This window comes from Trifolium pratense, linkage group LG3 (assembly GCF_020283565.1).
Source record: "Trifolium pratense cultivar HEN17-A07 linkage group LG3, ARS_RC_1.1, whole genome shotgun sequence".
NCBI lineage: Eukaryota > Viridiplantae > Streptophyta > Magnoliopsida > Fabales > Fabaceae > Trifolium > Trifolium pratense.
The window spans coordinates 5,704,117-5,728,958 of record NC_060061.1 but is presented as its reverse complement, the minus strand read 5'-3'; the positions used below and the strand labels follow the sequence as shown (position 1 = coordinate 5,728,958).

General features: G+C 32.3%; 4 protein-coding genes and 1 long non-coding RNA gene across 5 annotated transcripts; all 5 read left to right on the top strand.

Moving 5' to 3' along the window:
• The first annotated feature begins 3,457 nt into the window (after positions 1 to 3,457).
• On the top strand, positions 3,458 to 9,516 carry LOC123917875 (COP1-interactive protein 1). Its single transcript, XM_045969754.1, has 4 exons — positions 3,458 to 3,789; positions 3,872 to 3,947; positions 5,362 to 5,538; positions 5,690 to 9,516. Exons 3-4 carry the CDS (start codon positions 5,445 to 5,447, stop codon positions 9,241 to 9,243), a joined length of 3,648 nt encoding a protein of 1,215 aa, XP_045825710.1. The 5' UTR covers positions 3,458 to 3,789; positions 3,872 to 3,947; positions 5,362 to 5,444; the 3' UTR covers positions 9,244 to 9,516.
• A 2,050-nt stretch (positions 9,517 to 11,566) lies between these two features.
• LOC123914515 (COP1-interactive protein 1-like) lies at positions 11,567 to 13,728 on the top strand. Its single transcript, XM_045965718.1, has 3 exons — positions 11,567 to 11,597; positions 11,696 to 12,016; positions 12,127 to 13,728. The coding sequence occupies exons 1-3, from the start codon at positions 11,567 to 11,569 to the stop codon at positions 13,629 to 13,631; spliced, it is 1,857 nt and encodes a 618-aa protein (XP_045821674.1). The 3' UTR covers positions 13,632 to 13,728.
• A 1,704-nt stretch (positions 13,729 to 15,432) lies between these two features.
• Positions 15,433 to 15,970, top strand: LOC123916521. The gene is made up of 3 exons (XR_006812195.1): positions 15,433 to 15,442; positions 15,733 to 15,783; positions 15,882 to 15,970. It is a non-coding gene; the product is annotated as an uncharacterized LOC123916521 (long non-coding RNA).
• Positions 15,971 to 16,093: 123 nt separating this feature from the next.
• On the top strand, positions 16,094 to 17,668 carry LOC123914514 (COP1-interactive protein 1-like). The gene is made up of 2 exons (XM_045965717.1): positions 16,094 to 17,366; positions 17,505 to 17,668. Exons 1-2 carry the CDS (start codon positions 16,094 to 16,096, stop codon positions 17,666 to 17,668), a joined length of 1,437 nt encoding a protein of 478 aa, XP_045821673.1.
• A 4,256-nt stretch (positions 17,669 to 21,924) lies between these two features.
• LOC123914513 (COP1-interactive protein 1-like) lies at positions 21,925 to 23,920 on the top strand. The gene is made up of 2 exons (XM_045965716.1): positions 21,925 to 22,032; positions 22,131 to 23,920. The coding sequence occupies exons 1-2, from the start codon at positions 22,002 to 22,004 to the stop codon at positions 23,918 to 23,920; spliced, it is 1,821 nt and encodes a 606-aa protein (XP_045821672.1). The 5' UTR covers positions 21,925 to 22,001.
• Positions 23,921 to 24,842: the final 922 nt, after the last annotated feature.

Below are 24,842 nucleotides of genomic sequence, written 5' to 3'. Positions count from 1 at the left end.
TGATTTTCTTTAATTTTGGTCCATCTTATACCAAGATCAAATATATCATATATATTGTAATCATGTTGTAAAATTTTATAAGTTCTTCAGGAACTTAACAATATATCTCTATCAACAATGGCTATGGAAAATTACAATCTTCCAATCCTTCTAGAATACTTGATATTAAATTTTTGCTTATTCAAGAACTATATCTTTAGGGATATTATATTAAAATATTAGTTCTTTAAGAATTATACCACCAATATTCATAAACATTGATTATGAAAAATTGTTCTTGAGCGATACTACAAGAAATGCTTTAATATTGAATTTTAAGTTCTTCAAGAACTATACAAATAATTTTTCATTAACAATGATTTGGGAAATCCATATTCTTTGAGTAAACCATCGGAGATCATTATTATTAAAGCATTAGTTCTTCAAGAACTATATCACAAGTGATCTTCGTAATGATTAAGAATAATTTATTCCTTGTGCATTCAATTGGATTTTCCCTTTTTCTTATTTAGTTCTTCGGGAATTAATTTGCCAACTTTTTACTTTTTTTTTTCATTTTTTTTTCACTTCTAGTGAGAAGCCGAAATTTTAAAATTAACACGGTCATGACTATTACCATGACCACAATTTTTTTTTCATGGTAATCGTGTGTTACTACATTCACTTCTGGGAATGGAGTAACATCAGTGGATCGGATTTCATTCACTTCTGGGAATGATTTTTCATTTATTTATCATTGATATATACTATCATCAAATAATAAAATTAAGCAAATAATTAGATAAACATAGTAAACACAGTCTAATAAAAGATAATTCCAATTATTTTTATTAATACTAATATAATGTAACGTACTAAAATTTTATAATGCAAATTAAATAGTAACATAATGAAATTAATAATAATTATAATGTAACATATGCTATGAATGAGATTAATTAGTAACTTATTGAAAATAAATTGGAATATTTTTATGCTTTAGCTTTACAATATGATGATACATATTAAATTATTATTATTATTTATTTATTTTTAATCAGCATGATATGCATAGATTATTATTATTATTATTATAAATAGCCAAAACTCTAAAAAAAATGATAAAGCTATCCTTCAGGGATGCATGTATATGTATATTGAATTCTTCTGGAATTTATAAGAAATAATTCATAGGAAGTTCTTCAAGAACTATATAACATCGTTATAATGTAAAAATAACCATTTATGTAATTCTTCAGGAATGCATACAACATCGAGTTCTTCAGGAACTGTATAACATATATTATAATGTAAGAGGAATATATATGGGTGCAATCCTTCAGGGATGCATATCGATTGAATTCTTATGGAATTCAAAATAAATAAAATAATATTATATAAAATGTGCAATCCTTCAGGGATGCATAAATATATTGAATTATTCATGAGTTCTTCAAAAATTCTATAAATATAATAGATCTTATCAATTATTTTTTTCAATCCTTCAGGGATTGATATTTTAGAAGCGTAGGCTTATGAATCTTCAGGATTCATATTTAAAATTTTTATCACACCATGAATCTTCAGGATTCATATTTTAAAAATTTCACCACGATACTTCTGGATCGTAGACTGTGAATCAATATAAAAAAACGAAAAAATAGAATAAAAAAATACAAGAAATAAAATTATAACCTCCCATGGTTGCTATACCTTTCTTGAGAGGGGAGAGAGACTATCGTGCTGATAACGTTTTATGAACTATTCCTAGAGAATAACAAGAATAGAGAAGAAGAGATGAATGAGAGAAAGAGAAGAGAGAATAGACTCTTGTATTGTTCTATTCAAGGTGTGTGTATACATGACAATATAGGTCTTATTTATAGGACAATATAATGGGCCAAGGAAAATGGGCCAATGCTTAATGGGCATCCACCTAATTATTCATAACAAATTTGATATTTTTTGAATTTTTATTCATCATTATAGTCAATATTGAATTTTTTTCTAAGAAAATATTAGAAAAATTAGTATCATGCTTATAAACAATATATTGTGTTTTTTCTTGTGATATTATTATTTTTAAAATATAATAATCGGTTAATAGTTTTTTAATTTATAAAAATAATCGTTAATTTATCAATTTACTGACTTGATGTACCGGTACATTCAAATTATTCGAATGTACCGTAGAAGCTCTATATATATATATATTTCCAAAATAACTACATGAGTGAAAGACAAATAGGCAAACAAGCTGTGCTGCTAATTCTTTTTGGATGACAAAACCAATCATTTTGAAAACTACATCCGTAGACCTATGAGAGACAATATTGCTATGCATCATACTTAGAACTCTTTTTAAAAGATTGGCAGCATCTAGTTCTGGGGTGCTGAGAAGCCAAAAGTGTCAAACATGAATGATATAAAAGTGTGTTGATTGTCATAACACGTTTTCTCATGTTTGATCACTTTGCTTGAAGTGACTTTAAGGACCGCTTATCCCTTTATCTCGATCCCACAACTTAGGTTGTAATATTGATGATAAAATTGATGAAATTTATTGAATTTATTTAACTAATAATAATGTTTAAAATGAAAACAAATACATATACTACTCCATGTAAACCTAAGTTATGGGTGTAATTGTTGTATAACAAGTGTGAATTAGTAGAGTCTAATATAAATTTAAGTTATAATAGCATTACTCTTTAATTAACATATTAGCTCACACAATTAATTTTATATATTGTTTTTTTATAGATAGATAAAATGATAAGCGTAACACAAAGTAGAAAGATCAATGTTTCAACTTGGGTCATGACATGACATCTAATATATTAATTTTCACATTTTTGTTCGTTAAACTAAAATTTATGAACTCTTTTTTTTTTTATTTATCTTCTCCCTTCACTTAAATATGGATCCATAATATAAGTCATGTTTTTTTTAGCAACAAATATTTTTAATTAACAAACTCATCATAATATAATGCATATTATTTTTAAACAAAATTTTTCATAATAAAAAATATGGATCACACAGGAACAACTAGTAAAACATAAAAATTACTTCCCCCGGAGACAAATATAAGGAAAAAACTATCACGCGGTATTTAAGAAATTTAGTTAAGTGTAGTTAATTTTCTTGATTTATGGCAAAACATAAGTTAAGTTTACTATATTGCCCATTTTGAAAAGTGTAAAAGTATAAAAATGAAATAAATTCCTAAAATAAAATAGAATTAAATAAGAGTATATTAGGAATAGTACTATTAATTAGTTTAAAAACAATTAATTTTTACTTATAATAGTAACCAAAATTTAAAATATTTTTTTTTATATTTGTGTCCGGAGGGAGTACAAATATAAATAAAAATAAAAAAATTCAATATAATATATTGACTCTATTTTAATCGTTTGTCACATGTTGTGAGTAAAATTTCAAAAATTGATGATGATGATTTGTCAGATGTCCCCGCGCAAGAAATAATTTCTCAGACAAAATTAATGGCATTACAGTAATAAACAGTAAAAGCAAAGGGCAAACATCGAAATAAAAATCCAAAGATTCCATTCATGAAGGTGAAAAATGCTGGCTTCTCTACTCTAATCCAAACAAAGCCACTTTTCATCATTATTCTTAATTTACAAAAAGCGAATTATTTCATTATTATTATTTTTGTAAATCCTCTGTATCTGTCTCTCTTGCATTAACTCAAAATATCAAACTCTTCCTAATTCTCTTTCATTTTCTCCAAGTTTCGTTCAATCTTCAGATTCTTCATCATCCTCTTTTCAACTTTCACAGGTAAGTAACAGTGAATTCCGTTTTTTTTTTTCAAATTTTTTATTTCGTTTAAAATTTAATTCAATTATTGTTCCTCTTATAGTTGAAGCGTTGAAGAAGTTTCAGATTTTGGATTCGATCAGATCAACTTAATCTGTTTTCAAACTCAAATCACTCACGTAAGCTTCAATCTAATTCTATTATTGATTTTTGATGTTTCTTTGTATGTTCCGCAGTTGCATATGATTTTGATTCGAAAGTTAGTTAATCTGTATGTTGATCGTTAATCCGAATAGTAATTTTAATTTGTTATGCTATAATTCATCTTGTAAAAGTTGACGATCTTTGACGATTCTGCTTTTTACTTTACTTTATAGAATTTAAGAAAAAATAGATTCACTACTATTCAAAATCAGTATATTTTAAACCAAGTGAGTGATTGGGAGCGGTTAACGAGCTTTTTAAGTCAAATAGTTTCAAAATAACTGAGTTTGATTTCTCTAACCGATAATTCCTGGCCAGATTTTACTTACCTCACAGCCGAACTCCAGATTACTAGGCTCTTCCCCTGAGAATCGGAGGGTTAACACCCGAAAACAAAAAAAAAAGTAGTATATTTTAGGATTTCTAGTGTTTTATAACTAGTGATTATGTATTGAAGGAAAACCGAAGCAATATTTAAGGTAATTATTTGAATTTACCAAAGTAGCGACAATTTTGTGACTCAATTATGGATTATGTATTGAAGTTGTTTATTTTTTCTTTCAGAAAACACTTAATTTTTGGAAGATTAGATTCATGAAATTGTTGTCTGTAGCCAGATTGTATCTGAGTTGTTGGTGCATATTTTAATTTATTTTAAATTTATAATCTAATGTCCTTATGATTATTCCATTCTCAAAATTAGAATAGTGTTAAATCCGTAATAGCTAAAAGTTGGGACCAGTGGTGTGTTAATTAAAAGCTTTTAGTAGTTTGGGACCTCATCTAGTATCTTTTTGACACTGAATAGAGAGGACACAACAATTACACTTACTACAATCTTTTACATATTCACCTTTTTCTTTGACCCTTTATTTTTGTAGTTTATTTTATGGCCCCAGTTATTGATCACATAATCCGCAACTGAACCCAATTTCCATCATAAGAAACATTAGTAGTGGCTTGTTCGAATGAGCCCCAAATAATTATACAATCTTTCCTATATTTTATTATTTTTTGTTTTCCTAATTGCAACAAGTATTTGCGTTAGATTTCCTGCAATATGTTTCGATTGCTATATCATAGGAGTAGTATTAAACCATCCTCTTGTGGTGATACAAAAACTATCTTAACTAAATATCCTTAATGGTAGAGTGTTGGTGCTGAAAGGCTAACCGATCCATGTAGTATATCATCTTATGTTGAAAAAAAAACAAAAAATACAATTATAGACCGCATTTTTTCGACAGTAACCTTTTTTACATTTTCAGCTGTTTTACTATAATTTATTTTTCTTTTTTAAGGAAAAGAAAATATTCGTCAAAATTAAACATGTAGAATATTGTGTGTGCCTCAGTGCTCAAATATCAAATAATTGCGTTCAATTTTCAGCTCCTCACTTCCTGGATTCTACATGGTGAACAAATTATCTTTGACTTGATATTGCTAAGAAATTGGTTATATCCGTGGAGAAGATGGTGAAACCTCACTTGAGAGAGTCTATAAAATCCCTGTTTGGAAGTCACATTGATCCTGATAAAGAAGAGCAGCTCCGAGGTGCTAAAACAGGTACAATCTCTCTATCCACAATTACATTCTGCACCATGACAGCTGAACTTTGTTATCATGTAAGACAACAGTGAAAAATATTTTCTGATTTACGTATATCACGTTATGGTGATCAAACAAATGATTTGGAAATTTTCTACTTTTCCTACAGAAACTGAAGAAAAAGTGAAAAGGATATTGAAACTTATTAAAGATGACAACCCTGAAGAGGATGGTACCACAGCAGAACTTTTGAAAAGGGAACCACTTGCTGAATTGATTGAGGATTTCCACAATCAATACCAATTACTTTATACACAATATGATAATCTGACAGGCGAGTTAAGGAATAGGATCAAGGGCAAGCGAGAAAAGGGGAGTTCTTCATCTAGCTCTGACTCGGATTCGGATTCAGATTATTCTTCAAAGGGCAGAGACAGCAAAAATGGACAACTGCAAAATGAATCTCAAAAGATAATTGATGGATTAAAGCAAGAACTTGAAGTGGTGCATCAGGAAGTCGCTGAGTTAGATCAGAAGTTGAGAGTTACACGTGAAGAGAAGGAGGACATAACTTCAAAACACCTTGCAGCCCTGAACAAGATACATGAAGCAGACAAAATTAATATGGATTTGAAAACTGATGCCGAGGCATTAGAGATTCAAAGATCAAAACTTTTGGCTGAGAATACTGAACTGAATAAGCAACTGGACATTGCTGGTAAAGTAGAAGCTGAACTGAGTCAAAGATTGGAGGAGATGAAAATAGAAAACAGTAGCTTGGCGGCGGAGAAAGAGACAGCTCTCCAACAGTTTGACGAGGAAAAGAAAATTACAGATGACCTGAGAAACCTCAATGATCAACTGAAAGATGATAAGTTAGTGATTGCGAAAGAATTACAAGCATTAACAGATGAACTTTCTAGTCTGAAGCAGAAACTGAAACATGCAGAAGAGCAAATAACAACTATAAGCCACAATCTGGAGGTCACAAAGGAAGAAAATGAATCACTAAAAGCAGAACTTTCACAGGCTTCAAATGAGGTTCAGCTGTCTCAGAACAGAATACAAGAATTTGTATCTGAATTAAATCAGTTAAAAGAGAAACTTGATGAGAGAGAAAGGGAAGTTTCGACCCTCACTCAGATGCATGAAGGTCATCAGAATGAGTCCTCAAATCTAATCAGGGAACTGGAGGCACAAATCACAAATCTGGGGCTGGAATTAGAATCACTGCAAAACCTAAAAAAAGATATGGAGGAGCAACTTAAGAGATGCAGCACTGATGCTAGGGAACTGGAAGCGCATAATTCGGGGTTGCAAAACCAAATTTCAGAACATGAAATGAAGTCCAAAGAAAGAGAAGAAGAATTATCTGCTGTCATGAAGAAACTCAAAGATAATGAGAATGAATCATCTTCCAAAATATCAGATTTGACTTCTCAAATAAACAATTTGCAGGCTGATATAAGTTCATTACATGCTAAGAAAAATGAACTGGAAGAGAAAATAATTTTCAAAAGCAATGAAGCAGGGGAACTGGGAGAGCACAAGTTAGGGTTGCAAAACCAAATTTCAGAACTTGAAATGAAGTCCAAAGAAAGAGAGGAGGAACTATCTGCTATCATGAAGAAACTCAAAGATAATGAAAATGAATCATCTTCCAAAATATCAGATTTGTCATCTCAGATAAACAATTTGCAGGCTGATATAAGTTCATTACATGCTAAGAAAAATGAACTGGAAGAGCAAATAATTTTTAAAAGTAATGAAGCAAGGGAACTGGGAGAGCACCATGTAGGGTTGCGCAACAAAATTTCAGAACATGAAATGAAGTCCAAAGAAAGAGAAGAAGAACTATCTGCTATCATGAAGAAACTCGAAGATAATGAGAATGAATCATCTTCCAAAATATCAGACTTGACATCGCAGATAAACAATTTGCAGGCTGATATAAGTTCATTACATGCTAAGAAAAATGAACTCGAAGAGCAAATAATTTTTAAGAGTAATGAAGCAAGGCAACTGGGAGAACACAATTTAGGGCTGCAAAACCAAATTTCAGAACTTGAAATGAAGTCCAAAGAAAGAGAAGAGGAACTATCTGCTATCATGAAGAAAGTTGAAGATAATGAGAATGAATCATCTTCCAAAATATCAGATTTGACATCCCAGATAAACAATTTGCAGGCTGATATAAGTTCATTACTTGCTAAGAAAAATGAACTGGAAGAGCAAATAATTTTTAAAAGTAATGAAGCTTCAACTCGGGTCGAGAGCATTACAAATGAGTTAAATGTATTGCAGCAGGAAGTGGAGTCTCTACAACACCAGAAATCTGACTTGGAAGTTCAACTTTTGGATAAAAGCCAAGAAAATTCCGAGTGTTTGATTCAAATTCAAAGTCTGAAAGAGGAGGTTGGCAGAAAAACCCAGGAACAAGAGAGACTTATGGAAGACAGAGAAAATTTAACCAGGCAGCTAAGGGATCTGGAACTGGAGATGAGTACCCTAAAGAGCAAAAATAGCAAAGATGAAGAGCAAATAAGGGCCAACATCCAAGAGATCAGTCTTCTCCAGGATAAAATTTATAAGGCAGAGGAAGAGGCTTCAGGAAAAATAGTTGCCTTCACAGCCCAAGTTGACAATCTGCAAAAGGACTTGCTTTCCTTGCAGAAAGCAAAAGAAGAATTGGAGCTCTACTGTGAAAAACTCAGAGAAGAACATGCACAAACCCTCATAATTGTTAGCAATGAAAAGAATGAATTAGCCAGCAAAATAGTGGATCTTCAGAGAACATTGAAAGAACAGGAAGATGCATATCAGAAGTTGAATGAAGAATATAAGCAAGTTGACAGTTGGTTTAATGAATGCAAGGCCAAACTTGAAGTTACCGAGAGGAAGATTGATGAAATGGAAGAAGAGTTTCGTGAAGGCATTGGGTCAAAAGATCAGATTTTAACTGATTTGGAACACCAAGTTGAAGACCTGAAAAGAGACCTGGAAGAGAAAGGGGATGAGACCAGCACTTTGCTTGAGAATGTCAGGAATCTTGAGGTAAAGCTTCGCCTGTCAAACCAAAAGCTCCGGGTCACTGAACAATTGCTAAGTGAAAAGGAAGAGAGCTTTAGAAAGGCAGAAGAAGAGTTTCAGCAAGTTCAGAGAGAACTTGAACACAGGATTGCTACTCTGGTAGCAACAATCACTGCCAACAATGAAGCTTTTCATGAAACAGTCACAAGTATTAAAGTGTGTGTCAACAGTGTGATATTTGGGATAGATACTGTGAGCAAGAAATTTTCCGATGACTGCAATAACTATGAGAACTCCATCGCAAACATCTCACACGAGCTACATGTTGCAAAAGAATATGTCAGTGAGATGAATAGGGAAAAGGGGGAGTTACAGAAAGATAAAAAGCTTTTGTTGGAGGAACTGCAGGGTAAAAAGGAAGAGGAATTAACTCTGAGGGAGAAGGTCGAGAAGCTTGAGGCAAAGGCAAGAAAGGAGGAATCGGAGAAGATGAATGTGACAGTTGAACTTAAGAACACAGTTACAGAGCATGAGAAGTTGGTGAAAGAGAAAGAGGAGGGTATGTTGCACTTAGGAGAGGAAAAGAGGGAGGCCATTAGGCAGCTCTGTTTGTTGATTGATTATCACCGTGAGCGTAATGACTATCTCAAGGAAATCATATTGACGACTCGCAGGGGCCAGAGAGCAGCATAAATCCTTCTATATTTTTTTTATGCAGCTTTGTCCAGTTAGGTATTGTTGTGATTTGGCATATAATTAGCTCAATTTTTTCCTGTTTATTGATTCTTTTGTTTTACAAAGATGAGTGTGTGTATAATTTGATTTTTCCAGTATAATGAGCAGAGTTAGTTCTGTTCTTGTCTTGAATTTGAATTGAATAATCGTGGTGATGTCTTTTTGTTTTGTTCAGTATAGAAATTTGGATTAACAAGTCCCACTATAAATTTTTACCAGTTCTTGCCGGTCTTCGATGCTTTTATTTTATATTTCTATTTTTTTGTTCTATTTAGCTTATTAAGATGGCAGACATTCTGGTCTAAAACAGATAGTTCTTTCATGTCTTTCAATTGTACAAGATAGTATAGTATTTTGATAGAGAGCTAACAACTATTCTAGGAAAACATAAACAAATGCAATTAAAGAAACATAAATAAAAATAAATTGATTCATTTCATTCATTAGGATAAAATATGAAAGAACGCTACATATATTGGACTCCTAATGAGCCTAAGGGCATGAAGCCCATTTAACAACCCAATAACATAAATACCAAACTAATAATATAAATAATATATCTCATTAATATCTAAATTACTTAATTAAATATTACCTAATAATTAATTAATTAACTACTAACTAATCTTCTATCATATTTTCTTTAAACTTGTGATCATTTCAGTCACATAAGAAGATGGTGAGGTACATATCACAGAGAGATAGAATATGTGATTGTGAATTACCACACCATCAATATCATTTACACAGTTAAATCCAACCACTGATGTATAATATGTATGCTCCCTCTCTGTCTATTGTTTTGTTCATTGAGAGGAGCATACATGGAAAGTCAGGAGGAGCATCGACTAGGAATATAGGACTACTCTCCCAGGATGCCAAACATACATGGAAAGTGTAAACTTTACTTTGCAATTGAACAACATATAAGTAACAAGTCCTATAAATCTATTGCCTTAAAATTTTAGGTGAAAATATGATGTCGAAGTCACTTATGTGATTACTTTTGGATCAATGTGTTGATCCAACCCAATAAACCTTTCCTCACGGCCCAGCAAAAATAACTTCTCTTTTTTTTGAACAAAACATAAATAACTTTTACAGGTCTTATTCCTAAGTTTTGATTAAATAACGGAGGGAATGTATTCTCTCAAGTGTGATTTACACTTGAGAGAATAAAGTGTAATCTAACACCATTTAAATTCATTTTCTCTAAATTTTTATATGTTTCTCTCTCTTGATCAATGGTAACAAACCACACTTTATTCTCTCAAGTGTAAATTACACTTGAGATAATCCATTCCCAATAACGGAGCCTAAATTTTTTTTAATGAGCTCATTTGAAGTTTTTTTTAAAAAAAAGAAATTTATTAAGAAAATTTTAACAAAAAAATAATAACTATATTAAATAAAACTTGATTTTGGCGGGAACCGTTAATTCCCCTTTTTTCACATATATATATTTCAGTTTCCTTCTTCTTGCGTGTTTCATTTCAAGTTAAATTCAGTTATTGATCCTCTTCTTCAATCTTCATCATCATCTTCTTGATCCTCTCTCATAATTGAAGTTTTGTTCCTCTGCTTCAATTTTCATCATCTTCTTTTCAACTCTCACAGGTAACTAACACTGAATTCCGATTTTTCATTTCCTTCTTCTTTGCGTTTCGTTGCATATTGAATTCAATTTTGTATACTCTTATTATAGTTGAAGCCTTGAAGAAGCTATTTGGTGTCACATTTTGGATTCGATCAGATCATCTTAATCTGCTTTCAAACTCAAATCACCCACGTAAGCTTCAATTTAATTCTCCATAGTTGTTCATGGTTTTGATTTGAAGTTAATTTATTGTGCTATAATCTTTGACGATTATCTTTGACGATTCTTGAAAATTAACTGTTCAAAAGTAGCAAAATTTGTGTTATTAAGTTAAAGAGTCATATTAAGAAATTTCTTGAAAACAGATTAGGAAAAACCAAGTTTCTTCAAAATTACAGCAAACATGTAAAAATTAGTAGTAATTGTGTTAAAAATTTTCAGCTCTTCACTTATTCTTGAAAGATTAATTGTAAAAAATTAGAAAACTTTGTGATGATAAGTTAAAGAGACATATTTAGAAATTTCTTGAAAACAGATTAGGAATAAGAATAAACTACTTCAAAATTATAGTAAACGTTTAGAAATTAGTAGTAATTGTGTTTAAAATTTTCAGCTCTTCACTTTTTGGAATATACATTGTGAACAATTATCTTTGACTTTGTAGCTGCTAAGAAATTGGAGAAGATGGAGGAAATTCCTATTGATCCTAAAACAGGTATAATCTTTATGAATGGAAGATTGTATGCAAGCAAGATATGCTATGATTTATGGTTTTCAAACAGATGATTTGGACTTTTTCTATTTTTCTTGCAGAAATTGAAGACAAAGTAAAAGGGATATTGAAACTTATTAAAGATGGCGAACTTGATATGGATGGCACGCCGGAAGAAATTTTGAAGAGGGAACCGCTTGCTGAATTGGTTAAAAATATCGAAAACATTATAAATGAGCTGAATGTATTGCATAAGGAAGTGGAGTCTCTACAACACCAAAAATCTGACTCGGAAGTTATAGAAGATAGAGATAAATTAACCATGGAGTTAGAGAAACTGAAACTGGAAATGAGCACCATAATGAGCAAACATAGTGAAGAAAAAAACCAAATGATCACCTACTACGCAGAGATATGTCATGGTAAAATAGCAGCACCGCTGCATTCACTATGCAGACAGAAGAGAGAAGTTGAAGAACAATTAAGAGCTAACGAACGTGAGTTGAACACTTTAAAGCAAAAAGCAAGTGATTACGAAAATCAAATAAGTGCTACCGGAATGAGATCAGTGAACTGGCATGGGAGAATTTGGAGCAAGAAGAAAAATTAGGTAAGTTGGAGGGAGGATTAAAAGCTAGAAAATTAGAGTGCTCTGCACTCCAACGTAAGCTTAATACGGCAGAGAAAGATGCTTCAGGAAAAATGATTGCCTTCACAGCCAAAGTTGACAATCTCCAAAAGGACATGCTTTCCTTGAAGAAAACAAAAGAAGAATTGGAGCTCAACTGTGAAAAACTCAGAGAAGAACATGTACAAACCCTCACAATTGTTGACGATGAAAATAAGGAATTAGCCAACAAAATAATGGATCTTCAGAGAACATTGAAAGAACAGGAAGATGCATATCAGAAGTTGAATGAAGAATATAAACAAGTTGACAGTAGGTTTAATGAATGCAAGGTCAAACCTGAAGTTGCAAACAGAAAGATTGAAGAAAAGACAGAAGAGCTTCATGAAAGCATTGCATCAAAAGATCAGATGGTAGATGATTTGGAACAGCAAGTTGAAGACCTGAAAAGAGACCTGGGAGAGAATGTCAAGAATCATGAGGAAAAGCTTCGCCTATCAAACCAAAAGCTCCAGGACACAGAACAATTGCTAAGTGAAAAGGAAGAAGAGTTTCAGCAAGTTCAGAGAGAACTTGAAGAAAGGAATGCTACTCTGGTAGCAACAATCACTGCTAACAATGAAGCTTTTCAAGAAACAATCAAAGGTATTGAAGTGTGTGTCGACAGTGTGATATTTGGGATAGATACTGTAAGCAAGAAATTTACCGATAACTGCAATAATTATGAGAACTCCATCACAGACATTTCTCACGAGCTTCAGGTTGTAAAAGAATATGCCAGCAAGATTAACAGGGAAAAGGGGAAGTTACAGGAAGATAAAATGCTTTTGTTGGAGGTTCTGCAGGGTATAAAGGAAGAGGAATTAACTCTGATGAAGAAGGTTGAGAATCTAGAGGCTAAGGCAAGAAAGGAGGAATCAAAAAAGATGAATGAGATCAGTAAACTGGCACAGGAGAAGTCGGAGATCGAATGCAAAAAAGATCAATTGGAGAGAAGATTAATTTCCTTCACAGGTTGCGTTGACAATTTGCCAAAGGACCTGCTTTCCTTGAAGACAACAAAAGAAAAATTGGAGTTATACCGCAATAAAATCATAGAAGAACATGCAAAAATCCTCACAATGGTTGACAATGAATTAGCCAACAAAAACACGGATCTTCAGAGAATATTTGAACAAATGGCAGAAGAGTGTAATGAACACATTGTGTCAAAAAATATGATGGTGGCTCATTTGGAAAGCCAACTTGAAGACCTTTCGATGTTGATAAAAGAGAAAGAGGAAGGCATGAGACAGAAACAGATGGAGGCCATTAGGAAGCTCAGTTTGCAGGTTCACGATCTCAGGAAGTATAATGATGATCTCAAGGAAATCATATTAAAGTGTCGCAGCTACTGTTGTTTGTGCTAGCTCTTTTGTTTTCTATGCAGCTATGTCAGTTGGGTATTGTCATGATTAGACATATAATTAGCTCATTTTTCCTGTGAATTGATTCTTGTCTTTCAAACATGAGTGTGTGTATATAATTTGATTTTTCCTGTATCATGAACTGAGTTATAAGTTCTTTTCTTCTCTTGATTTGAGTTGAATAATCGTAGTGAGGTCTTTGATGCTTTTATTTTATATTTCTATTTTTTTTGGTTCCATTTAGCTTATTAAGACGGCAAACATATCACAGAGAAGATGGTGAGGTCCATATCACAGAGAGATAGAATATGTGATTGTGAATTACCACACCATCAATAGCACTTACACAGTTAAATCCAACCACTGATGTATATATAATATGTATGCTCCCTCTCTGTCTGTTGTTTTGTTCACTGAGAAGCTTATCTGCTTGGTGAGCTTGCTCTAAATCTGCAATCTATATGAACCTCAACACCTTATATCATAGAATAGATACATATATAAATTCATTCATTCATTCATTGCTTATAACTTATTAGTGATTGAAGAGAAAATAAAAGTGATTGAATGTAACCATAGAATAGACACATTTCAGATATCAGATACGCCTTGAAGCGTTCGCGTTAAATAGCTTATACTTATACATATAATCATGCATTTATATAGCATGGTAATGAGCAAGGTACTAATTATTACTTTCCTTTTTCTTTTTTCTTTTCACAAGATAATTAGTACTTACTTGGCAAGGAGTAACTGTGTTTAGAGAAAGTGCTTTTGAGCAGGTATCACAATAAACAATTCCTACAACACTGATGGTCGTTGAGGGATTTTGAACCATGAGAACAAATGGGTAACTGAACATCAGAGATGTCAGAAGAAGGAAGAAACCAACCGGATCCATGTAGAATATAGGTAGCGGGGAGCATCTACATATATTGTTGTGTTGTTCGGTTTGAATCGATTTTAAAGTAAAAGTCATAAAATCCAAAAATTAAATGGAAAATAGCACTCGGTGCTCCGCAACACAACATCTAATAATAGAGTTTAACAAAAATGTATGTAAAATTTGACATTATTGTTTCGGTTAGAACTTGAACTCAGATTCACTATAACGATTCGTCTTTGGCTGAAGTTTATTAATCACTTTAGTTCAATAACTTGATTTTTGTTTTCTCTAATCTTTTTATTATGAGTAAAACTTATTGCCAATGAGTTTGAAATATGTGATTTTTTAAGTTAAAATATGTATCATTAAACCTACACTTTTAATTTATAGCAAATGAGTTCGAAATTGTTGAAATATATCAAGCGTGTTTAAAATCCTACATTGACTGAAAGAGTTGAGATTGAACAACAAATATATATAAGTGACACGACCCATATATCTAATGTCATAAAGTTTTAGGAAAAAATGTGATGTCAAAGTTACTTATGTAGTTACTTTATTAAGAAAATTTTAACAAAAAAATAATAACTATAAAAATTATTATTATTTTTTTAATAAAAAAGTTAAAACAAACTTTGCCTACATACAACTTGATTTTGGCGGGAACCGTTAATTCCGTTTTTCACATATATCTCAGTTCCTTCTTCTCAAGTTTCAATTCAGTTCTTGATCCACTTCTTCTTTTCAACTCTCACAGGTAACTAACACTGAATTCTGATTTTTCATTTCCTTCTTCTTTCTGTTTCGTTTCAAATTCAATTCAATTTTGATACTCTTATTATAGTTGAAGCCTTGAAGAAGCTATTTGGTGTCAGATTTTGGATTCGTTCAGATCATCTTAATCTGCTTCCAAACTCAAATCACTCACGTAAGCTTCAATTTAATTCTCCATAGTTGTTCATGGTTTTAATTTGAAGTTAATTTATTGTGCAATTAATCTTGTAAAAGATGAAGATATTTGACGATTCTTGAAAAATTAACTGTTCAAAAGTAGCAAAATTTGTGTTATTAAGTTAAAGAGTCATATTAAGAAATTTCTTGAAGACGGATTAGGTATAAACTAGATTCTTCAAAATTACAGTAAACATGTTTAAAATTTTCAGCTCTTCACCTATTTTTGGAAGATACATTGTGAACAAATTATCTTTGACTTTGTAGTAGCTAAGACATTGGAGAAGATGGCGGAAATTGACAGTTATCTTAAAACAGGTATAATCTTTATGATGGAAGATTGTGATGCAAGCAAGATATGCTATGATTTATGGTTTTCAAACAGATGATTTGGACTTTTTCTACTTTTCTTACAGAAATTGAAGACAAAGTAAAAGCGATATTGAAACTTATTAAAGATGGCGAACTTGATATGGATGGCACACCGGAAGAAATTTTGAAGAGGGAACCCCTTGCTGAATTGGTTAAAAATATCGAAAACATTATAAATGAGCTGAATGAATTGCAGAAGGAAGTGGAGTCTCTACAACACCAAAACTCTGACAGAGATAAATTACTAAGATTTGCCATGGAGATAGAGAAACTGGAACTGGAAAATGAAGATAAAAAGCAAATGCACGCCTTGTTCGAAAGCCAATGTCATAATAAATTACAGGCACCGCTGGATTCTGTAAACAGACAGAAGAGAGAAGTTGAAGAACATTCAAGAGCCAAAGAACGTGAGTTGAACACTTTAAAGCAAAAGGAAATTGATTACGAAAATCAAATAAGTACTAACCAGAATGAGATCACTATCAGTGAACTGGCACGGAAGAATTTGGAGCTAGAAGACGACTTAGGTAAGTTGAAGAGAGAATTAACAGCGAGAACAAAAGACTGCTCTTCACTCCAACGTAAGCTTAATAAGGAAGGGATAGATGCTTCAGGAAAAATAATTGCCTTCAAAGCCGAAGTTGACAATCTGCAAAAGGACTTGCTTTCCTTGCAGAAAACAAAAGAAGAATTGGAGCTCAACTGTGAAAAACTCGGAGAAGAACGTGAAAAACTCATAAAAGAACATGCACAAACCCTCAAAATTTTTTACGATGAAAATAATGAATTAGCCAATCAAGTAATGGATCTTCAGAGAACATTGAAAGAACAGGAAGATGCACATCAGAAGTTGAATGAAGAATATAAACAAGTTGACAGTAGGTTTAATGAATGCAAGGTCAAACTTGAAGAAAAGGCAGAAGAGCTTCGTGAAAGCATTGCATCAAAAGATCAGATGGTAGATTGTTTGGAACATCAAGTTGAAGACCTTAAAAGAGACCTGGAAGACAAAGGGAATGAGACCAGAACTTCGCTTAAGAATGTCAGGAATCATGAGGAAAAGCTTCGCCTGTCAAACCAAAAGCTCCGGGTCACTGAACAATTGCTAAGTGAAAAGGAAGAAAGCTTTAGAAAGGCGAAAGAAGAGCTTCAGCAAGTTCAGAGAGAACTTGAAGATAGGAATGCTACTCTGGTAGCAAAAATCATTGCTAACAATAAAGCTTTTCATGAAACAATCACAGATATTAAAGTGTGTGTCGACAGTGTGAATATTGGGATAGATACTGTGAGCAACAAATGTTCCAATGACTGCAATAATTATGAGAACTCCATCGCAAACATCTCTCGCGAGCTTCAGGATGTAAAAGAATATGTCAGTGAGATGAATAGGGAAAAGGGGGAGTTACAGAAAGATAAAAAGCTTTTGTTGGAGGAACTGCAGGGAAAAAAGGAAGAGGAATTAACTCTGAGGGAGAAGGTCGAGAAGCTTGAGGCAAAGGCAAGAAAGGAGGAATCGGAGAAGATGAATGAGATCAGTAAACTAGCACAGGAGAAGTTGGAGATCGAATGCAAAAACATAGATCTTCAAAGAACATTGGAAGATAGAGAAGATGCATATAAGAAGTTGGATGAAGATTTTCAAGAACGCATTTGGTTAAAAAACAGGATGGTGGCTGATTTGGAACACCAAGTTGAAGACCTGAGGAAGTTGTTAAAAGAGAAAGAGGAAGGCATGAGACAGGAACAGATGGAGGCCATTAGGAAGCTCAGTTTGCAGATTGATAATCTCAAGGAAAACAAATCAAAGTCTCGCGGCTGTGGTTTGTGGTAGCTCTTTTTTTGTAATGCAGCTTTGTCAGTTTGGTATAGTCATGATTTGACATAATATTGGCTTATTTTTCCTGTGAATTGATTCTTTTGTCTTACAAACATGAAACCTGAATGTGTGTGTATAATTTGATTTTTCCGGTATCATGAGCTGAATTATAAGTTCTGTTCTCTATAATTCGAATTGAATACTCGTAGTGAGGTCTTTTTGTTTTGTTCAATATAGAAATTTGGACTAACAAGTCCCACCATCAAATTTTCCTTGTTCTTGCCATCTTTGATGTTGATGCAGTAGCATATCCTGCCTAACTGCTGCACTCAGTCGCGCATCAATAGCCCTTAGAATTTCGTAACTGTGCAATGTGGTAATAAGTAATAAACAATAAAAATTAATAATAATGGTTGTTTGTTCATAATCACTAAATAAACCAATATATGATCAATCCTTTCTTAAAATGGTCTATACAGGTTTTCTCCCATATAAGGCAATATCCAACTTCCTGTCTGATATAATCATCTGATGTAAATTTTTCTATCTTGTAATGTCCAATTGGATCATGATGATAAAAATGAATTGTTGGACGATGCCGAGGGGATCCAAATTCATGAAATAGATTTCCTTGAATGCTATTAATTCTTTTCGGTGTAGTTTTTGACTCTCTGCCTTTTGTTTTCTTTATATTCATGACCAAAATTCCATAAGTTTTTTAGGTAATACATAAGCCATTTATTCAAGTTAATCTCCTCCAACATATATGCCTTTTTCATCAAAATATCCACCATGGTGAAAGTCAACGTTAACGACCACGGTGCAACGAAACTTAAAGAGTTCATACCAGAAGAGAAAAACCATGTGGTGGGCCGGATCTTTATTGTTAAGTGGAAGGCCCAAGTTTGCATCTTCAGCTAAAAGAAGGGGGAAAATTCAAAAGTTTGAATTTTCTTCCAACTCAAGGTAAATATATGGTAAAGAAATAATATTTTTTTTAATGATGATCAGCAACAATGTGGTTAGAAGTGGACTAATCATCAAAATTTCACTAGAATTGGTTTGAGTTTGTATATTATTAAGATTAAGATGTATGCTCCCTCTGTCTCTTGTTTTATTCACTGAGAAGTTTATCTGCTTGTTGAGCTTGCTCTAAATCTGCAATCTATATGAACACCTGATATCATAGAAATAGAATAGATACATACATACATATATAAATTCATTCATTGCTTATAACTTATTAGTGATTGAAGAGAAAATAAAATTGATTGAATGTAACCACATATCTTATTGTGTCAGAGTCAAACGCGGACACGTTTCAGATATCAGACACACCTTGAAGCGGCGGTGTTAAATAGCTTATACTTATACATATAATCATGCATTTATATAGCATGGTCAGCAAGGTACTAATTATTACTTTCCTTTTTCTTTTCTCTTTTGACAAGGAGTAACTGTGTTTAGAGAAAGTGCTTTTGAGCAGGTATCACAATAAACAATTCCTATAGGCTACAACAATGATGGTGTTAGGAATTAAGTAGTATAGTTTAATAGTTTAAAATTGGTAGTGGGTGTCATTGTATTTAAAGGCTTTGGGACTATTATTTAAAATGTAAAATAAACTTCTTTTTTTTTTTTACAATAACAAACTTAACTTATATCATTAATAAGATAGATCATGTGTTGTCTTGTTGAAACTATTGACAATGCTCTTAGCATCCAAATTAAAAATAACATTGTTCAGCCCCAATTCACCTACCCATTTGATTGCTTGGAGTAAACCAAAAGCTTCGCCTTCTTTGACTGTGAGTTGGGAGGCCAAGCACAAAGTTTCTCTAATATTCCAAAACCCAAGAGATTTCCAAGTTTCTATAGCAATTGGGCAAGTAACAAAAAGATGCCAAGCATTCTCACCATACGCATCACAACGCACACAATGGAATATTAAACTATACTACTTAATTCCTGTTATAGATGGTCGTCGAGGGATTTTGAACAATGAGCACAAATGGATAACTGAATATCAGAGATGTCGGAAGAAGGAAGAAACCAATCGGATCCATGTAGAATATTGGAATCAAACACTTGTACAAAATTGGTAGCGGAAAGCATCTACATATATTGTTGTGTGGTTCGGTTTGAATCTACTTTGAAGTAAAAGTTATAAAATCCAAAAATTCAATAGAAAATAGCACTCGTTTGATTTGAATTTTGAATTATGTCCTTGCAAAAATACGAGATCATGCATAATTATATATCTATCCTAGTCCTAGTCATTTAGAGTTTGACCAAAATACCTAGGACTACTCTCTCATAGGGGTGCTCAAATCCAAACCAATCCAAATAAAAACCGAAAACCGATAAAAAAAACGAAAACCGCAAAAAACCGAAGTTTTTATGATGTGTTTGGATGTTCTTTTGTGAAAACCGCTGGATCGGATCGAATTTCGGATTGATTTCTTAAAATCGATCCAAACCGAACCAAACCGCATACATATATTTTAATATTTATTTATTTTTTTATTAGTATAAATATATATATATATATATTGCATTAACCTTTTTTTTTCATTTTAAATTTTGTTAATACTATATATTAGTTTAATTTAATCTATTTTAAATTTTGATAATACTATATGTTAGTTTAATTTAATCTATTTTTTTTTTTTACTTTTTATATGTTTCAAATATAATTGGTAATTGTCATTCCAAAATATTAATTTTCAATATATTATATGTTATATTTTACATCAAACTTAATATTTATTTTGTCAAAAATGTCAAACTATTATTTTGTAGTGTTTTTTATAATATTTATATTTATTAAAAAAAATTGCAATTTATAATTTGGATATCCAAAAACCGATCCAAATTAAACCACATAATATTGGATCGGATTTTTTTTATTTGTCATCCAAAACCGAACCAAACCGCAAATGAATTTATTTTTGGATCGGATTAGTTTTTGCCTCAAAACCGATCTAAACCAAACCGCGAGCACCCCTACTCTCCCACGATGCCGAACATACATGAAAAGTCTCAACTTTGAGGGTGAACAACATATAAGTGATAAGACCTTTCCTACGCCCAACATAAATAACTTTTATAAATTTGGATTAATCAATTTTTTTTTAATCTATAAAGACGGACTCTAAAATGTTTTTCTTTTTTGTAGATAGACGAAATGACAAGCCATTGAAAACTCGCACACACAAAGTGGAGGACTGGGGTTCGAACCTCGGTCAGGGCGTTTGACACTAGTAATGTTTTTTAATGAGCTCATTTTTTAAGTTTTTTTTTTAAAAGAAATTATTAAGATTTTTTTTAATAAATAATAAGTAATAACTATAAATGTTTTTTTAGAAAGAAAAAAAAAAAAGTTAAAACAAACTTCGCCATGATTTTGGCGGGAACCGTTAATTCCCCTTTTTTCACATTATATATATATTTCAGTTTCCTTCTTCTGGCATTTCATTTCAAGTGGAATTCAGTTCTTGATTCTCTTCTTCACTCTTCAATCATCTTCTTTTCAAGTTGAATTCAATCTTCTTCAAGTTTCGTTCATCTTCTTCAATCTTAAATCATCTTCTTTTCAACTCTCACAGGTAACTAACACTGAATTCCGATTTTTCATTTCCTTCTTCTTTCTGTTTCGTTTCAAATTGAATTCAATTTTCTATACTCTTATTTATTACAGTTGAAGCTTTGAAGAAGCTATTTGGATTCGTTCAGATCATCTTAATCTGCTTCCAAACTCAAATCACTCACGTAAGCTTCAATTTAATTCTCCATAGTTGTTCATTGTTTTGATTTGAAGTTAATTTATTGTGCAATTAATCTTGTAAAAGATTAAGATCTTTGACGATTCTTGAAAAATTAACTGTTCAAAAGTAGCAAAATTTGTGTTATTAAGTTAAAGAGTCATATTAAGAAATTTCGAAAACAGATTAGGAATAAACTAGATTCTTCAAAATTAGTAGTAATTGTGTTTAAAATTAGCAAAACTTTTTTATGTTAAGTTAAAGAGACATATTCAGAAATTTCTTGAAAACAAATTAGGTATAAACTAGATTTTTCAAAATTACAGTAAACATGTAGAAATTAGTAATAATTGTGTTTCAAATTTTCAGCTCTTCACTTATTCTTCAAAAATTAATTGTGCAAAAGTAGCAAAATTTCTGATGTTAAGTTAAAGAGGCATATTAAGAAATTTCTTGAAAATTACAGTAAACAGGTAGAAATTAGTAGTAATTGTGTTTAAAATTTTCAGCTCTTCACTTATTTTTGGAAGATACATTGTGAACAAATTATCTTTGACTTTGTAGTAGCTAAGAAATTGGAGAAGATGGCGAAAATTGACAGTTATATCAAAACAGGTATAATCTTTATGATGGAAGATTGTGATTGAAGCAAGATATGCTAGGATTTATGGTTTTTAAACAGATGATTTGGACTTTTTCTACTTTTCTTGCAGAAATTGAAGCCAAAGTAAAAGCGATATTGAAACTTATTAAAGATGGCGAACTTGATATGGATGGCACTCCGGAAGAAATTTTGAAGACGGAACCGCTTGCTGAATTTGTTAAAATTTGTGAAGATAGACTGCAAGTGGAAGTGGGCACCATAAAGAGCTTACATAGCGATGAGAAAAGGCAAATGCACGCCATCTTCGAAAGCGAATGTCATAATAAAATACAGGCACCGTTGGATTTCATAAACAATCAGAAGAGAGAAGTTGAAGAACAATTAAGAGCCAAAGAACGTGAGTTGAAAACTTTAGAGGAAACGGCAAGTGGTTACGAAAATCAAATAAGTGCTTACCAGAATACGATCCGTGAACTGGCACAGAAGAATTTGGATCAAGAAGACGAATTAGGTAAGTTGAAGAAAGAATTAACAGCGAGAACAAAAGATTGCTCTGCAATCCAACGGAAGCTTAATACGGCAGAGAAAGATGCTTCAGGAGACAAAGCCAAAGTTGAAAATCTGGAAAAGGACTTGCTTTCCTTGAAGACAACAAAAGAAGAATTGGAGCTCAACTGTGAAAAACTCGGAGAAGAACGTGAAAAACTCATAAAAGAACATGCACAAACCCTCAAATTTTTTCACGATGAAAATAATGAATTAGCCAATCAAGTAATGGATCTTCAGAGAACATTGAAAGAACAGGAAGATGCACATCAGAAGTTGAATAAAGAATATAAACAAGTTGACAGTAAGTTTAATGAATGCAAGGTCAACCTTGAAGTTGCAAACAGAAAGATTGAAGAAAAGGAAGAAGAGCTTCGTGAAAGCATTGCGTCAAAAGATCAGATTGTAACTGATTTGGAACATCAAGTTGAAGACCTGAAAAGAGACCTGGGAGAGAAAAGGGATGAGATCAGAACTTTGCTTGAGAATGTCAGGAATCATGAGGAAAATCTTCGCCTGTCAAACCAAAAGCTCCGGGTCACTGAACAATTGCTAAGTGAAAAGGAAGAGAGCTTTAGAAAGGCGAAAGAAGAGCTTCAGCAAGTTCAGAGAGAACTTGAAGATAGGAATGCTACTCTGGTAGCAAAAATCACTGCTAACAATAAAGCTTTTCATGAAACAATCACAGATATTAAAGTGTGTGTCAACAGTGTGAATATTGGGATAGATACTTTGAGCAAGAAATGTTCCAATGACTGCAATAATTATGAGAACTCCATCGCAAACATCTCTCGCGAGCTTCAGGATGTAAAAGAATATGTCAGTGAGATGAATAGGGAAAAGGGGAAGTTACAGAAAGATAAAATGCTTTTATGGGAGGAACTACAGGGTAAAAAGGAAGAGGAATTAACTCTGAAGGAGGAGATTGAGAAGCTACAGGCAAAGGGAAGAAAGGCGGAAGAAGAGCTTCGGCAATTTCAGAGAGAACTTGAAGATAGGAATGCTACTGAAGTGTGTGTCGACAGTGTGAAAATTGGGATAGATACTGTGAGCAAGAAATTTTCTGATGACTGCAATAATTATGACATTGAGAAATCCATTGCAAACATCTCTCGTGAGCTTCAGGATGTAAAAGAACATGTCAGTGAGGTGAATAGTGAAAAGGAGAAGTTACAGAATGATAATAGGCTTTTGTTGGAGGAGCTGCGGGGTAAAGAGGAACACGAATTAACTCTAAACGAGAAGATTGAGAAGTTAGAGATCGAATGCAAAAACATGGAGGCCATTAGGAAGCTCAGCTTGAAGATTGTTGATCTCACGGAAATCCCATCAAAGTATGGCAGCAATTGTTGATTGTGTTAGCTCTTCTTTTTTTTTTGTAATGCAGCTTTGTCAGTTAGGTATAGTCATGATTTGACATATTATTGGCTTATTTTCCTGTGAATTGATTCTTTTGTCTTACAAACATGAATGTGTGTGTATAATTTGATTTTTCTGGTATCATGAGCTGAGTTACAAGTTCTTTTCTTATCTTGAATTTGAGTTGAATAATTGTAGTGAGGTCTTTTTGTTTTGTTCAATATAGAAATTTGGACTAACAAGTCCCACCATCAAATTTCCCTATTCTTGCCATCTTTGATGTGGATGCAGTAGCATATCCTATGGTTAAGTCCTGCCTAACTGCTACACTCAGTCACACATCAATAGCCTTTAGAAGTTCCTTACTGTAACAATAAAAATTAATAATAAGTTGTTTGTTCATAATTACTAAATAAACCAATCAGTTTCATAGGATGATAGTCTTACAACTACTACTACAACTAAGAATGTCTTTTTCCTATTAAGCTTTCATTGTCTGAAAGGTCGTGTAGATTAAAATCCATTTTTTGGATGTGTCATCTTTACCAACTCATCTACATAGATTTTATCAAGAAAGATATCTTCCATATATGATCAATCCTTTCAAGGGTGCGTTTGTTTAAACTTTTAAGCAAATGATGTTGTTTTGAAAAAATCTGGAAATTCTTTTTTAGAGGTTTTTTTTAAAAAAAATCAAAAGCTATTTTCAGTTTGCTTACCATCATAAAAATCTTTTTTTTTTCTTAATGTGAAGCTCCTACACTTAGATTCTTTAATTTAAAAAAAAAAAATCTAATAAAGCCATTAAAATAAATTTTTTTACAAAATGACTTTTAAATTTTAAAAAAATGCCAAACAAATGAAACCATAATCATTTCTAAATTTTTCTATCTTGTAATGTCCACTCCATTTCCTT

What these genes read in the sequence shown, in the direction of transcription:
- LOC123917875 (XM_045969754.1), top strand. Translation starts at nt 5,445, where the DNA reads ATGGTGAAACCTCACTTGAGAGAGTCTATAAAATCCCTGTTTGGAAGT. An exon ending in GCTCCGAGGTGCTAAAACAG is followed by an intron (nt 5,539 to 5,689) that starts GTACAATCTCTC and finishes CTTTTCCTACAG; the next exon opens with AAACTGAAGAAAAAGTGAAA.
- LOC123914515 (XM_045965718.1), top strand. Translation starts at nt 11,567, where the DNA reads ATGGAGGAAATTCCTATTGATCCTAAAACAG. An exon ending in TCCTATTGATCCTAAAACAG is followed by an intron (nt 11,598 to 11,695) that starts GTATAATCTTTA and finishes TTTTTCTTGCAG; the next exon opens with AAATTGAAGACAAAGTAAAA. An exon ending in CTACGCAGAGATATGTCATG is followed by an intron (nt 12,017 to 12,126) that starts GTAAAATAGCAG and finishes AAAGCAAGTGAT; the next exon opens with TACGAAAATCAAATAAGTGC.
- LOC123914514 (XM_045965717.1), top strand. Translation starts at nt 16,094, where the DNA reads ATGGAGATAGAGAAACTGGAACTGGAAAATGAAGATAAAAAGCAAATG. An exon ending in GGAATCGGAGAAGATGAATG is followed by an intron (nt 17,367 to 17,504) that starts AGATCAGTAAAC and finishes TAAAAAACAGGA; the next exon opens with TGGTGGCTGATTTGGAACAC.
- LOC123914513 (XM_045965716.1), top strand. Translation starts at nt 22,002, where the DNA reads ATGGCGAAAATTGACAGTTATATCAAAACAG. An exon ending in TGACAGTTATATCAAAACAG is followed by an intron (nt 22,033 to 22,130) that starts GTATAATCTTTA and finishes CTTTTCTTGCAG; the next exon opens with AAATTGAAGCCAAAGTAAAA.